This window comes from Colobus angolensis, unplaced genomic scaffold (assembly GCF_000951035.1).
Source record: "Colobus angolensis palliatus isolate OR3802 unplaced genomic scaffold, Cang.pa_1.0 Scaffold89, whole genome shotgun sequence".
NCBI classification, from domain to species: Eukaryota; Metazoa; Chordata; class Mammalia; order Primates; family Cercopithecidae; genus Colobus; species Colobus angolensis.
In genome coordinates, this window is record NW_012122820.1 from 1,397,130 (window position 1) to 1,410,871 (window position 13,742).

The 13,742-nt window shown below is 51.2% G+C and overlaps 2 protein-coding genes across 7 annotated transcripts in view; both read left to right on the forward strand.

Annotated features, from left to right (window-relative positions):
* Positions 1-3,710, forward strand: part of LOC105503893 (solute carrier family 35 member E2B) — a 27,880-nt gene extending 24,170 nt beyond the window's left edge. The window contains exon 9 of the mRNA XM_011930997.1: positions 3,239-3,710. Coding sequence (XP_011786387.1) covers positions 3,239-3,476 — 238 coding nt within the window. The 3' untranslated portion in view covers positions 3,477-3,710. The remainder of the gene's footprint in view (positions 1-3,238) is intronic.
* Positions 3,711-10,485: 6,775 nt separating this feature from the next.
* Positions 10,486-13,742, forward strand: part of CDK11B (cyclin-dependent kinase 11B) — a 29,021-nt gene continuing 25,764 nt past the window's right edge. For 2 of the 6 annotated variants that reach the window (XM_011930998.1, XM_011930999.1), the window contains exons 1-2: positions 10,486-11,177; positions 12,591-12,714. In XM_011930998.1, coding sequence (XP_011786388.1) covers positions 12,604-12,714 — 111 coding nt within the window. In that variant the 5' untranslated portion in view covers positions 10,486-11,177; positions 12,591-12,603. Of the gene's footprint in view, positions 11,178-12,590; positions 12,715-12,786; positions 12,834-13,742 lie in introns of all 6 variants that reach the window. The other 4 variants (XM_011931002.1, XM_011931003.1, XM_011931000.1 and 1 more) reach the window with 3 other exon arrangements.

Below are 13,742 nucleotides of genomic sequence, written 5' to 3' on the forward strand. Positions count from 1 at the left end.
GTTGAGAATGGCTGCCAGGCTTCCCACCAGCCTCTGAAGATGATGGTCTGGTGTAAGGAGAGGTGCAGGTGACTGGTTCTGAGCACCTTGGAATTTCTGGCCGCACATCCTCTGGTGCCCTCCCTTCCACCCGACAAGGAGCTTCCAGCCTGTTTTGATTTCCTGTTTGTGGACCAGAAACACATTTTTCCAAATGATGAGCAAATAGGGTGATTTCCTTTGTAATGCTGCTCTGGGGCCTCTTCCTCATCCTGGCAGAAGCAGCCTGGATACCATGCGGCGGCCGACACTGTGCCCTTGCTCAGGCGTGCCGTCCCCTCCCTCTCCCTCAGTCTCCTCTCCATGCCCAAGTCGGTTTCCAGCCGCTGGTCTTCACGGCATTCCCAGTACAGCCAGGCACCAAGAGGCAATCAATACCCAAGGCCTGGCTTGGCCATGTTAACGATTGTATAGACATATGTTTTTAAATAACTTTTATGTAATACTTTTCTAGAATAGTAAGTTCTTGTTAACTGTCACAGATGTGCTTCTAGAAACGTACCGGGTGTTACTTCCACTGAGTGTGTCCATGGTCATGGTCTGTGCCTTTGTAAACAGAACACTTGAACCACCTCCTGAATTGGGTCATCTGCTTCCTGAAATTGACACTTAAGAGATGTGCATCTCTCTAACTTTCAAGGAAACTTCCCCACTAAATGGCATGAAAAGGTTTAAATAAAATCCGAGAGTCCCAATTCCCTCTATAACAGTGTTAAAATAATCTGTCTGCCTGGAAAGATGAAAACACTCTTGGCACAACCCAAAATGTGTCTTTAATTTGTGAAAAATTAACATGGTCAGTCAAACAGTCATTTTAAAGAGCTGAGCAAAGAATATCATCAGCCAAATAGAGCATTGCTTTGTAGGGTGCCTTTAAACTCCTGGCCACAAAACCAGTGAGCTCTGCTTGCTGCTGCCACGCTCCTGGATGATCACTTAGATAGGTCAGTGGGAATAACAGGCGAACAAGACAGTTCTTTACATCTGTCCAAATGATGTCCTCCTAAGGCCTGGAAGTATTTCATTGCTGGAAGAAGGAAACAAGAATGTCATTCCAGATAGAAATGGACTTCTCTCTTTTGCCCTTGACCGATAGAAATGGACTTCTCTACACATTTAAGTTTCTCATAAGAACAGGCTGCCTGGGTTCAAATCCTGACGCAGCTGCTATGAAGCCCTGTCTTACCTTTGTGTGTCTCACGTGGTGATAACAGCACCTTCCGCAGAGGGCTATTGTGGGGATTCACCGCTGTGCAGAGGGCCTCGGACCCTCCAGCAGCAGAGTCAGGGCTGCGTCCGTGTTACTCGTTGTCGCCATGTGTCTACTGATACGGGATCAGAATCTGGTTTTTCTTTTCCCCTGGCGTGGACAACTGTCCTGGTATCATACACTGAATAAGGCTTGCTTCTTCAACAATTGGTGGTGCCTCCATTCTGCACACGCCAGACCTGTTTCTTTTTTGAGACGATTTCATTCTGTCACCTAGGCTGGGGTGCAGTGGTGCAATCTCAGCTCACTAAAGCCTCTGTCTCCCAGGTTCAAGCGATCCTTGTGCCTCAGCTCAGCCTCCCGAGTAGCTGGGACTACTGGCACCCGCCACCACGTCCAGCTAATTTTTCTATTTAGTAGGGTTTCGCCATGTTGGCCAGGCTGGTCTCAAACTCCTGACTTCGGGTGATCCGCCTGCCTCTGCCTCCCAAAGTGCTGGGATTACAGGCGTGAGCCACTGCACCCGGCTAGCATATGCTAGGCCTGTTTCAAGGTCCTTATTCTTTTGCATTTGTTTACTCGCCCAGCCCTGCACCAAGGTCTCAGACTGAACTAGAAGTCCTCTTGTCTTGGGAGGACAGCTGCTGCCCCTCCCCGCCCTCCGTCTCCTCGCAGGACATGTTTGTCTTCTACCCGTCGTGTGTGCATAGTCTCCCTCTGTGATTGACGCATGCCTCGTAGGGCTGGACCTATCTTGAGACTACATAGCCTCTTGTTTCTAAGCTTTTTTTTGGAGACGGAGTCTTGCTCTGTCGCCCAGGCTGGAGTGCAGTGGGTGGCGCGATCTCAGCTCACTGCAGCCTCCTCCTCCTGGGTTCAAGCTATTCTCCTGCCTCAGCTTCCCGAGTAGCTAGGATTACAGGCTACTACCCAGTCCGCCACCACATCCAGCTAATTTTTTGTATTTTTAGTAGAGACAGAGTTTCACCGTGTTAGCCAGGATGGTCTTGATCTGACCTCGTGATCCGCCTGCCTCGGCCTCCCAAAAGGCTGGGATTACAGGTGTGAGCCACCGCGCCTGGCCTGATGTTTTTGTTCTTTAGAGAGCAGGCTGAAGTACTCAAGGGGTGAAATGTCACGATATCTGTAATTTTTGTTTGTTTGTTTTTTTGAGACAGAGTCTCTGTTGCCCAGGCTGGAGGGCAGTGACACAATCTCGGCTCACTCAAGCTCCGCCTCCCGGGTTCACACCATTCTCCTGCCTCAGCTTCCTGAGCAGCTGGGACTACAGGCACCTGCCACCACGCCCGGCTAATTTTTTGTATTTTTAGTAGAGACAGGGTTTCACCGTGTTCGCCAGGTTGGTCTCTATCTCCTGACCTCGTGATCCGCCTGCCTCGGCCTCCCAAAGTGCTGGGATTACAGGTGTGAGCCACCGCGTCCGGCCTCAATATCTGTAATTTACTTAAAATATTCCATCCGGGTGTGGTGGCTCACGCCTGTGATCCCAGCAGTGTGGGAGACCCAGGTGGGAAGATCACTTGAGCCCAGGATTTGAAGACCAGCCTGGGCTACACAGTGAGACCCACCTCAATTGGATGAAGCTGATGAGGCGAGGTCATGAATTCCTGCGTCTAGATCACAGGACGTGGCCATTCCTTAGGTTTCTCCTCCTCTGCCTTTTGTAATAATGAAAAGTACCCCTTAAAAAAGAAGGGACGAGGGAGCAGGCAAGCCCCACTCAAAGCTCCCAAACCTGAGGAAGTGGGCTGAGCTCACCACCACCCCGGTCCCGTCGAGCACCCCCGCCCCATCCTGGCCTCCAGACCCGGGGTCAGCCGAGCTGCTGGCTGCAGGCTTGATGTCACCGTGACCCTGAGTGCCTCCACCCCACCCCAGCCTCCAGACCCAGGCTCAGCCAAGCTGCTGGCCACGGGCCGAGGTGACCATGACCCTGAGTGCCCCTGCTCCCTCCCCTTGTCTCGGCAGCGTCGCCAGCACCGTGAAGCATGCCTTGTCCATCTGGCTCAGCGTAATCGTTTTTGGCAACAAGATCACCAGCTTGTCGGCGGTCGGCACAGCCCTAGTGACAGTTGGGGTCCTGCTCTACAACAAGGCCAGGCAGCACCAGCAGGAGGCGCTGCAGAGCCTGGCTGTAGCCACCAGCCGGGCCCCAGAGGACACGGTGGAGCCGCTGCTTCCACAGGACCCCAGGCAGCATCCCTGAGAGCAGGAAGCTGCCAGCTGTTGATGTTCTCGTGACACTGCATCTCCTGGAAACGGACAGGGACGCCCTCCTCCATGGCCCTGCTGGGGTGCAGGACACGGGGAGCTAAGTCGGCCGTTCCCTGAGGTTTTCTTGGTTTGCCGATGAAGACCGGTGGAAACTCACACTGGGGATTCCAGGTATCAGCTTCCTGGAGTGGAGACCAGAGCCCCGTGTCAGCTGAGCCCATCCCCGTGCGATGTGAAAACAGCCTCTGCGGCTCCCATGCCGGGGGTGCCCACTTCCTCTCTGGGCAGCACCCCAGGGTCCACGGCGAGCCAGAGGTGGGTCCAGTGCCAACGAGAGCTGCTCCCTGCTACAGCCAAGAGAGCACTCAGCTTCCCACACCAGCCATCGAAGGCCCTGAGGCCCTGGACTGGCTGCAGATTGGCCCTGGGCATGGGGCCACAGAGCAGGGCCAATGGGCAGGGACAGAGGGCCCTGGAAGGAAGGGTCTCCTGCTGCCACAGTGGGCAATCAGAACTTCTCCTCACCTGACCCACCAGGGCTGTGGGCATCCTCAGATGATCCCAGAGTCATCGCGAGCCTCAAGCGGCAGCATTGCATGGAAATCAAGGGTTATGACCACGGAGGCCATTCCGTCCCTTCTGTGAAGAGGAAGGCCCCCGTACCCCTTCCCCACCCTGGGCTGCGTGAGTGCCCGCTCTGGGGCGTCCTGCCTGTCACTTCCACACCCTGGGCTACATGAGCCCCCCTACCCCAGGGCACCCTGCCCTCCTACCTGTGGTGGTTTCTAGCCCTGAGGTTGAGGACAAAGCTCTCATGTTTAACTTGGGAGGAGATGTGTACATTCCTTTTCTTTTTTGGACTCTGAGTCTCAGGCACGCTATTCTGAGGTCCCTGTGGGGTGAGCCTGTCTGTTCTCCCTTGGAGCCCACTGTTCCTAATCTCATCATCCAGCACCTGTCCAGATTCCCCACGTGAGCCTTGGGCAGGACATTGCAGTGTTGATGGCAATGGCTTGGGTTACATGGTGTTTACCTGGACGCCATCCTTGCTGAAAAAGGAAGCATCCACACTGAATGTTCTGAGGCGTGTGGTGTGTGTCAGGCGCCCACCCCATCCCACTCTCCCTGAGGGACAGCAGTCGTGCACGGTGGGGTCAAGGGCCAGCTCAACTCATTCTCCTCAGCATCACGCATCCCCGAAGGGACAGGAGGCCTGAGGAGTGGCTGCTGGAGCTGTGTGTTAGGTAGAGGCTTCTGACCATGCCTGAGCTCTTCACCCCCCATCTCGCAGCCAGCGAATTCCTATGCCTGGTGCAGTCTGTTGCCGGCGAGCCTTTGAGACCCAGAGCTCCAGGGCTTGTCAGAGGCAGCATGGGGCTCCAGTGGTCCCAAGTCTCATTTCCCTGCCTGCTCCATCCTGAGTCTCATGTCCCTGCCTGTTCATCCTGAGTCTCATGTCCCTGTCTGTTCGGCCCCGAGTCTCATGTCCCTGCCTGCTCCATCCCAAGTCTCATTTTCCGTGCCTGCTCCATCCCAAGTCTCATGTCCCTGCCTGCTCCATCCCGAGTCTCACGTCCCTGCCTGCTCCATCCCGAGTCTCATGTCCCTGCCTGTTCCATCTCGAGTCGCATGTCCCTGCCTGTTCCCTCCTGAGTCTCATTTTCCCTGCATGCTCTTTAGGCCATTGGCGTCTGAGACCACTTCACTGGTTTTCCATTTGGCTTCTCACCTGGGAAATACAAAAATAGCCCCTCCTGAAGATAAAATCGTTCAGAAATAGCAATAATTATGACTCATTAGCTACTTACTCAAAAAAGTCTGCCTTGATGGTGGACTGAAATGAGGCTTTTTAACCCACAAGCAACCTTTTTATTTTTTTGAGACTGTCTTGCTCTGTCTGTCACCCAGGTTGGAGTACAGTGGCATGATCTTGGCTCACTACAGCCTCAACTTCCTGGGCTCAAGTGATCCTCCCATCTCAGCCTCCTGTGTCACTCTAACCACAGGCACGTACCACCATGCCTGGCTATTTTTTGTTGAGCTGGGCTCTCACTTTGTTGCCCAGGCTGCTCTTGAACTCCTCAGCTCAAGCAGTCCTTCCCACTCAGCCTCCTGTAGTGTTGGGAATACAGGCGCGCACCACTGCACCTGCTCCAGCCACTTGTATAAAGCCACTGACCATGTGTGGAGGACAGGCCAGGGCCAGGTGTGTGCTCGCTGCACTGCGAAGCTGCGTCGTCATGTGACTTTCCCGTTTTCCATTTCTCTTTCAAAAACCAATAGAAGACCGGGCGCGGTGGCTCACACCTGTAATCCCAGCACTTTGGGAGGCTGCCGCTGGCGGATCACAAGGTCAGGAGTTTGAGACCAGCCTGGCCAACATGATGAAACCCCGTCTCCACTAAAAATAGAAAAATTAGCTGGGTGTGATGGTGGGTGCCTGTAATCCCAGCTACTCAGGAGACTGAGGCAGGAGAATTGTTTGAACCCTGGAGGTGGAGGTTGCGGTGAGCCGAGATTGTGCCATTGCACTCCAGCCTGGGCAACGGCAAGACTCTTATCTCAAAAACACTATTGGAAAATGCCCTGGAGGTGGCAGAGGGTTGTAGATATGTGAGGCGAACCCCCAGGGTGGCCCTGTCCGCCTCCCCGTTGAGAATGGCTGCCAGGCTTCCCACCAGCCTCTGAAGATGACGGTCTGGTGTAAGGAGAGGTGCAGGTGACTGGTTCTGAGCACCTTGGAATTTCTGGCCGCACATCCTCTGGTGCCCTCCCTTCCACCCGACAAGGAGCTTCCAGCCTGTTTTGATTTCCTGTTTGTGGACCAGAAACACATTTTTCCAAATGATGAGCAAATAGGGTGATTTCCTTTGTAATGCTGCTCTGGGGCCTCTTCCTCATCCTGGCAGAAGCAGCCTGGATACCATGCGGCGGCCGACACTGTGCCCTTGCTCAGGCGTGCCGTCCCCTCCCTCTCCCTCAGTCTCCTCTCCATGCCCAAGTCGGTTTCCAGCCGCTGGTCTTCACGGCATTCCCAGTACAGCCAGGCACCAAGAGGCAATCAATACCCAAGGCCTGGCTTGGCCATGTTAACGATTGTATAGACATATGTTTTTAAATAACTTTTATGTAATACTTTTCTAGAATAGTAAGTTCTTGTTAACTGTCACAGATGTGCTTCTAGAAACGTACCGGGTGTTACTTCCACTGAGTGTGTCCATGGTCATGGTCTGTGCCTTTGTAAACAGAACACTTGAACCACCTCCTGAATTGGGTCATCTGCTTCCTGAAATTGACACTTAAGAGATGTGCATCTCTCTAACTTTCAAGGAAACTTCCCCACTAAATGGCATGAAAAGGTTTAAATAAAATCCGAGAGTCCCAATTCCCTCTATAACAGTGTTAAAATAATCTGTCTGCCTGGAAAGATGAAAACACTCTTGGCACAACCCAAAATGTGTCTTTAATTTGTGAAAAATTAACATGGTCAGTCAAACAGTCATTTTAAAGAGCTGAGCAAAGAATATCATCAGCCAAATAGAGCATTGCTTTGTAGGGTGCCTTTAAACTCCTGGCCACAAAACCAGTGAGCTCTGCTTGCTGCTGCCACGCTCCTGGATGATCACTTAGATAGGTCAGTGGGAATAACAGGCGAACAAGACAGTTCTTTACATCTGTCCAAATGATGTCCTCCTAAGGCCTGGAAGTATTTCATTGCTGGAAGAAGGAAACAAGAATGTCATTCCAGATAGAAATGGACTTCTCTCTTTTGCCCTTGACCGATAGAAATGGACTTCTCTACACATTTAAGTTTCTCATAAGAACAGGCTGCCTGGGTTCAAATCCTGACGCAGCTGCTATGAAGCCCTGTCTTACCTTTGTGTGTCTCACGTGGTGATAACAGCACCTTCCGCAGAGGGCTATTGTGGGGATTCACCGCTGTGCAGAGGGCCTCGGACCCTCCAGCAGCAGAGTCAGGGCTGCGTCCGTGTTACTCGTTGTCGCCATGTGTCTACTGATACGGGATCAGAATCTGGTTTTTCTTTTCCCCTGGCGTGGACAACTGTCCTGGTATCATACACTGAATAAGGCTTGCTTCTTCAACAATTGGTGGTGCCTCCATTCTGCACACGCCAGACCTGTTTCTTTTTTGAGACGATTTCATTCTGTCACCTAGGCTGGGGTGCAGTGGTGCAATCTCAGCTCACTAAAGCCTCTGTCTCCCAGGTTCAAGCGATCCTTGTGCCTCAGCTCAGCCTCCCGAGTAGCTGGGACTACTGGCACCCGCCACCACGTCCAGCTAATTTTTCTATTTAGTAGGGTTTCGCCATGTTGGCCAGGCTGGTCTCAAACTCCTGACTTCGGGTGATCCGCCTGCCTCTGCCTCCCAAAGTGCTGGGATTACAGGCGTGAGCCACTGCACCCGGCTAGCATATGCTAGGCCTGTTTCAAGGTCCTTATTCTTTTGCATTTGTTTACTCGCCCAGCCCTGCACCAAGGTCTCAGACTGAACTAGAAGTCCTCTTGTCTTGGGAGGACAGCTGCTGCCCCTCCCCGCCCTCCGTCTCCTCGCAGGACATGTTTGTCTTCTACCCGTCGTGTGTGCATAGTCTCCCTCTGTGATTGACGCATGCCTCGTAGGGCTGGATCTATCTTGAGACTACATAGCCTCTTGTTCCTAAGCTTTTTTTTGGAGACACGGAGTCTTGCTCTGTCGCCCAGGCTGGAGTGCAATGGCGCGATCGCCGCTCACTGCAGCCTCCGCCTCCTGGGTTCAAGTGATTCTCCTGGCTCAGCCTCCTGAGTAGCTGGGACTACAGGTGCGTGCCATCACACCTGGCTAATTTTTCTGTAGTAGTGGCATTCAGCTGACTTGCTCATTTAAACTGTTCACAGAGTCTGAACTGCCAACGTGGTATTGGAGGCTCCATCTTGTAAGAGGGCCACAGACTTTCCCACATGGGAAAACTTAAAAATTACATCAACAACCGATGTCAGAGCCAAATTACATTTCCTTTACACCAAACAAAACTATGAGAACTAAAAGTACATTGTACAAAATGTTTCTAGTGTTTTGTGTGTGACCTATTTCAGTATTTATATTACTAGATCAGTGCTTTCGATTCTGTTAAATAATGTAGCCAGTCGCTGTTAATTCTGCCACCGCGATAAGCTGATACTGTGTAACTAATCCTGTGGACGCCTCCTGCTTATTTTTGTCTAAACTAAGCAGCCATGGTAGCAGCTATGATTCTTGCTCAGCAAAGTAAAATAAATGTTAAATATGGACTGCTTTGTTTTCTTCCTTGTGTAGCTCTAGTGTTTAAGCTGCTGAAATGATCAAGGTTGGCATCTTACTGCCTACACCAGTTTCTAGCAACCTAAAATGAGCAAGATAAACCGATTCTCCAAAACAAGAGGCTATTTGCATACAGCCAAGGATTGCAATCCAGGGTCCGTCCACAGGCTCATCTGAGAGGCTGGGGCAAGGGCGAGCTTCTGCAGGTGGAAAGAAGTCCATGTAAGCTGTTCTGACACAAAGGTCAGTGGCTACAGGAGCTTGTTGCGGTGGTGGCCTTTGTTCACTGATGGGGCTGGCTGTTGCTAGCAGAGGGTCTTCACAGAAGTGGCTTAACCCCAAGTTCTAGTTGGGAAAGGCCTTTGTGGCAGCTCCTACTACAAACACAAGTGCGAGGCCGCTTCCTCCTCATTGCCTCCGGTGTCGATTTTATTAGGGTTTGACATAAGTGGCAGCATTTGGGTACTCACAGATTTCATGAAGGGTAAAATGGAGATTTTTGGCCAGGTGTGGTGGCTCATGCCTATAATTCCAGCACTTTGGGAGGCTGGTGGGTAGATTACTTTAGGTCAGGAGTTCAAGACCAGCCTGGCCAACATGGCAAAACCCTGTCACTACTAAAAATACAAAAGTCAGCCAGGTGTGGTGGTGCACACCTGTAATCCCAGCTACTTGGGAGGCTGAGGCAGGAGAATCACTTGAACCCGGGAGGCAGAGGCTGCAGTTACCCAAAATTGTGCCACTGCACTCCAGCCTGGGTGACAGAGCAAGAGGACTTCTCAAAAAAAAAAAAAAAAAAAACCCAGGTGCAGTAGCTCACGCCTGTAATCCCAGCATTTTGGGAGGCTAAGGCAGGCAGATGACGAGGTCACCAGACCGAGACCATCCTGGCTAACATGGTGAAACCCCGTCTCAACTAAAAATACCAAAAATTGGCCGGGCGTGGTGGCAGACGCCTGTAGTCCCAGCTACTCGGGAGTCTAAGGCGGGAGAACGGCGTGAATCCGGGAGGCAGAGCTTGCAGTGAGCCGAGATCGCGCAACTGCTCTCCAGCCTGGGCGACAGGCGACAGAGCAAGACTCTGTCTCAAAAAAAAAAAAAAAAAAAAAAGAGCTTGGGTACCCAAAGCAAGCAGCATTTCATTCTGGAATGAAAAAAATTACAATACCCATCGCCCTTTTTGTGCCCTTGTCAATTTCTTGTCACATTTTACATTTTCCCATTTCAGGCCCAGTAAATGCGGATGTTTACTGTCTCTTTCCTGAGATTCAGATGTCTAAAAGCATTTTTCTGTGAGTTTTCAAGTCAAGAGGATAACCTAACATACGGAAAGGGAACTAATTACTCGTTTTATCCTCTTCTGCAATGTTCGGAATCCATGGGTTTGGAGTGGGGCCTTGGGAGTTGGGGAAGCACCATACCCAGTGAGTTTGCACAAGCACTTTGAGGACGCACTGCCAGTGTGAGCTTTAAAATCACATTGTAAAAGCCAGGGTGCGGTGGCTCACGCCTGTAATCCCAGCACTTTAGGAGGCCGGGGCAGGCAGATTACTTGAGGTCAGGAGTTCGAGACCAGCTTGGCCAATGTGGCGAAATCCCGTCTCTACCAAAAATATAAAAATTAGCCAGGCGTGGTGGCGGGCGCCTGTGGTTCCAGCTACTGGGAGAATCCCTTGAAGCCGGGAGGAGGCTGCAGTGAGCCAAGTCTGCGCCACTGCACCCCAGCCTGCGTGGCAGAGCGAGACTTCGACTCACAAGTAAATACATAAATAAATAAAATCACATCGTAAGAGCTCTTCCTGCCCCGTTTTTGGGTAAGGTTCAGAGTTAAACTCCGAGATGGGCCTTTACAAGACGCAAAGACCTAAGGCGCCTCAGGAGGTACTAGCAGGTAAATGGAGCGCGCTCCACCCACCCGCCACTAGCGGTCCCAGCGGGCAAGGGGATGGAATACGGGCGTCCAACGCGAAGGCACTCGGATCGCAAGCCTTGCCACAGGCGCGGGCTTCGCTACCGGGAAAGTCCCGGTCGGATTCCGGAAGCCGGCCACGCGTTCCGCGCAGGCGCAAACTGCTCCCAAAGTAAGAGTCTCTCCGCTCGTCGCCCCAGTGCTTGCGTCATCAGCCCGCGCCGAGGTCGGAAGTGCAGCTCACGGCGCTGTTTCTTCCGGAGTCCTGGATCTGAGCAAGCGCTGTCTTACACGTCATCATCCCGCGCAGGCACAGGAAGTGCCACACAGAGGGAACCCCTGTCGTTGTCTCGAATTCTGGGCCGGGAGGCCGGCTATTGTGTCATGATTACGCGCCAACACAGAAAGTGACGAAACTCCTGGCGCGCGCCGGTAGCTGTTTCTTCTCTGGCTCCGGGACCGGCGGCAGCGGCGGCGGCGTAGGGGTGAGTTCCGATTGGGCCAGGTGTGGGAGCGCGGCGAGAACTGCGCACCGAGGTCTTTCTTCCGAGCAGGCCTCGGAGCGGGGCGGACCTGGGCCCAGGGGCGAGCGATACCCTCGCTTCCGCGAACAGTCTCATCCCGCACCGAACTTCGGGTGGTGGAGGCGGCGGGCCCAAACGCTCTCTGGAGCCAACGTCTGCCAGGCTGAACCTCCAGTGTGCGTGACTGCACCCAAGGAGATAGCCCACTGCCCGGGTCAGGTGGCCTTGTTCGCGAGCACATCTCGGAGCGTCTCCCCGGTCTCAAGGTGCAGCTGTCCAGTGTGCTAGTGGCTTCACGTAGTCCATGTGGTCCTTCTAGCAGATTCTGACCGTAAAAGCAGTGTTTGATGAGTGGCAGGTCATGAGTTAAGAGCCTTTCAATGGACGATCTTTAATCCGCGATCGATACTGTCACGTAGGTCGTATTATTCTGGTTGTACCGAAGACTAAACTGAGGTGAATTACGTTACCTAAGACCGTACAAGAATGACAGAAACGAGATTTGATTTCAAGCGGTCATTTTTCAGAACTCATCACTCTTTTTTGTCGCCCATGCTATAGTGCAGTGACTGTTCACAAGCGCACTTCAGCCTGGAACTCCTGGGCTCAATCGGTCCTCCTATTTCAAGCTTGCAGAGTACCTAGAACTACAGGCCCTCGGGCCCTCGCCGCCTTGCCCCTGGCTTACAACTTATCCTTCTTTTTTCTTTTTTTTTTTTTTTTTTAAGACAGGGTCTTGTGCAGTGACGGGGCCTTGGCTCACTGGGACCTCCGCCTTTCGGATTCAAGCAATTCTTCTGCCTCAGCCTCCCGAGTAGCTGGGATTACAGGCACCTGCCACCACGCCCAGCTAAGTTTTGTATTTTTAGTAGAGACAGGGGTTTCGCCGTGTTGGCCAGGCTGGTCTTGAACTCCTGACTCTGTGATCCACCTGCCTCAGCCTACTTTTTTTTTTTTTTTTTTTAACCAAGTCTTACTTTGTCATCCAGGCTGGAGTGCAGTGGCGCAGTCTTGGCTCACCGCAGCCTTGACCTCTCTGATTCAAGTGATCCTCCTGCTTCTGCTCCCTAAGTAGCTAAGAATACAGGCACGCGCCACCACACTCGACTAATTTTTGTGTTTTCTGTAGAGATGAGGTTTTGCCATGTTGCCCAGGCTGGTCTTGAACTCCTGAGCTCAAGTGATCTATCCGCCTTGGCCTCCCAAAGTGCTAGGGTTACTGTCTTGAGCCACTGCGCCGGGCCACAACTTCTTATTCTTAATGAGGATTTATTCGGAATGCCTCAAAAGTGACTAGGTTCAAGTGTTCAGAAACAACAGAGCACCATAGCTTGCTGTGTCCTGATGTAGGCTGAATTATTTTTCTTTTTGCAGTGTTTTAACTCAAATGGGTGATGAAAAGGACTCTTGGAAAGTGAAAACTTTAGATGAAATTCTTCAGGAAAAGAAACGAAGGAAGGAACAAGAGGAGAAAGCAGAGATAAAACGCTTAAAAAATGTAAGCCATATTTTTTAAGTAAGTGGTTTTCTTAAAGGAGATTTAATTTCTTTGCCCTCATTTTTCCATTAGAACAACGCTTCTTCGGTGAAGTTCTTTTGTACTTCCAAATGTCACAGGTGAGCCCAAAATCTATTACAAAAATTAACAAAAACACTTAAATATTCAGTTGACATTAAAGGCGGATTTAACACACTAAAGCTGTATCTAGATTGAGCATACATGGAGAATAAAATACTTTGAATGTTAAGTCATTAGCAAAACTGAACTAATTTTTCTCATTTCATCATTAGTACATTCATAATACTATCTCTAAGTATTTTTAATATAGTGGGAACTTGCCTTGAAATTAATAGAAATATTTTACATCTTTCTTGGTTTGCATAGTATTGTACTCAGGAAACCTTTCCAGGAATTTGGTAAGAGGCGCTGGCAAAGTACCTCTTTTGCCAAGATTTGTAGCATCATTTGAGATGTTTGTGAGTACAGGCATACCTTGTTGTATTAGACTTCACTTTATCGTGCTTCACAGATTTTGTAATTTTTCCAAATTAAAGGTTTGTAGCAAACTCTGCATTGTGCGTTTTTTCAATAGCATGTGCTCACTTTGTTAGAGTTTTAAAATTTTTTTTTTTTTTTGGAGACGCTCAGGCTGTCGCCCTGGCTGAAGTGCGGTGGCACAATCTCGGCTCACTGCAAGCTCCACCTCCTGGGTTCACGCTTTTCTCCTGCCTCAGCCTCCTGAGTAGCTGGGACTACAGGCGCCCGCCAAATTTTTTGTATTTTTAGTAGATACGGGGTTTCTCTGTAGTCTCAATCTCCTGACCTTGTGATCCGCCCGCCTCGGCCTCCCAAAGTGCTGGGATTACAGGCATGAGCCACCATGCCCGGCCGAGTTTTTTTATTTATTTATTTTGAGATGGAATCTCGCTCTGTTGCCCAGGCTGGAGTGCAATGGCGCAATCTCGGCTCACTGCAAGCTCCGCCTCCTGGGTTCTTGCCATTCTCCTGCCTCAGCCTCCTAAGTA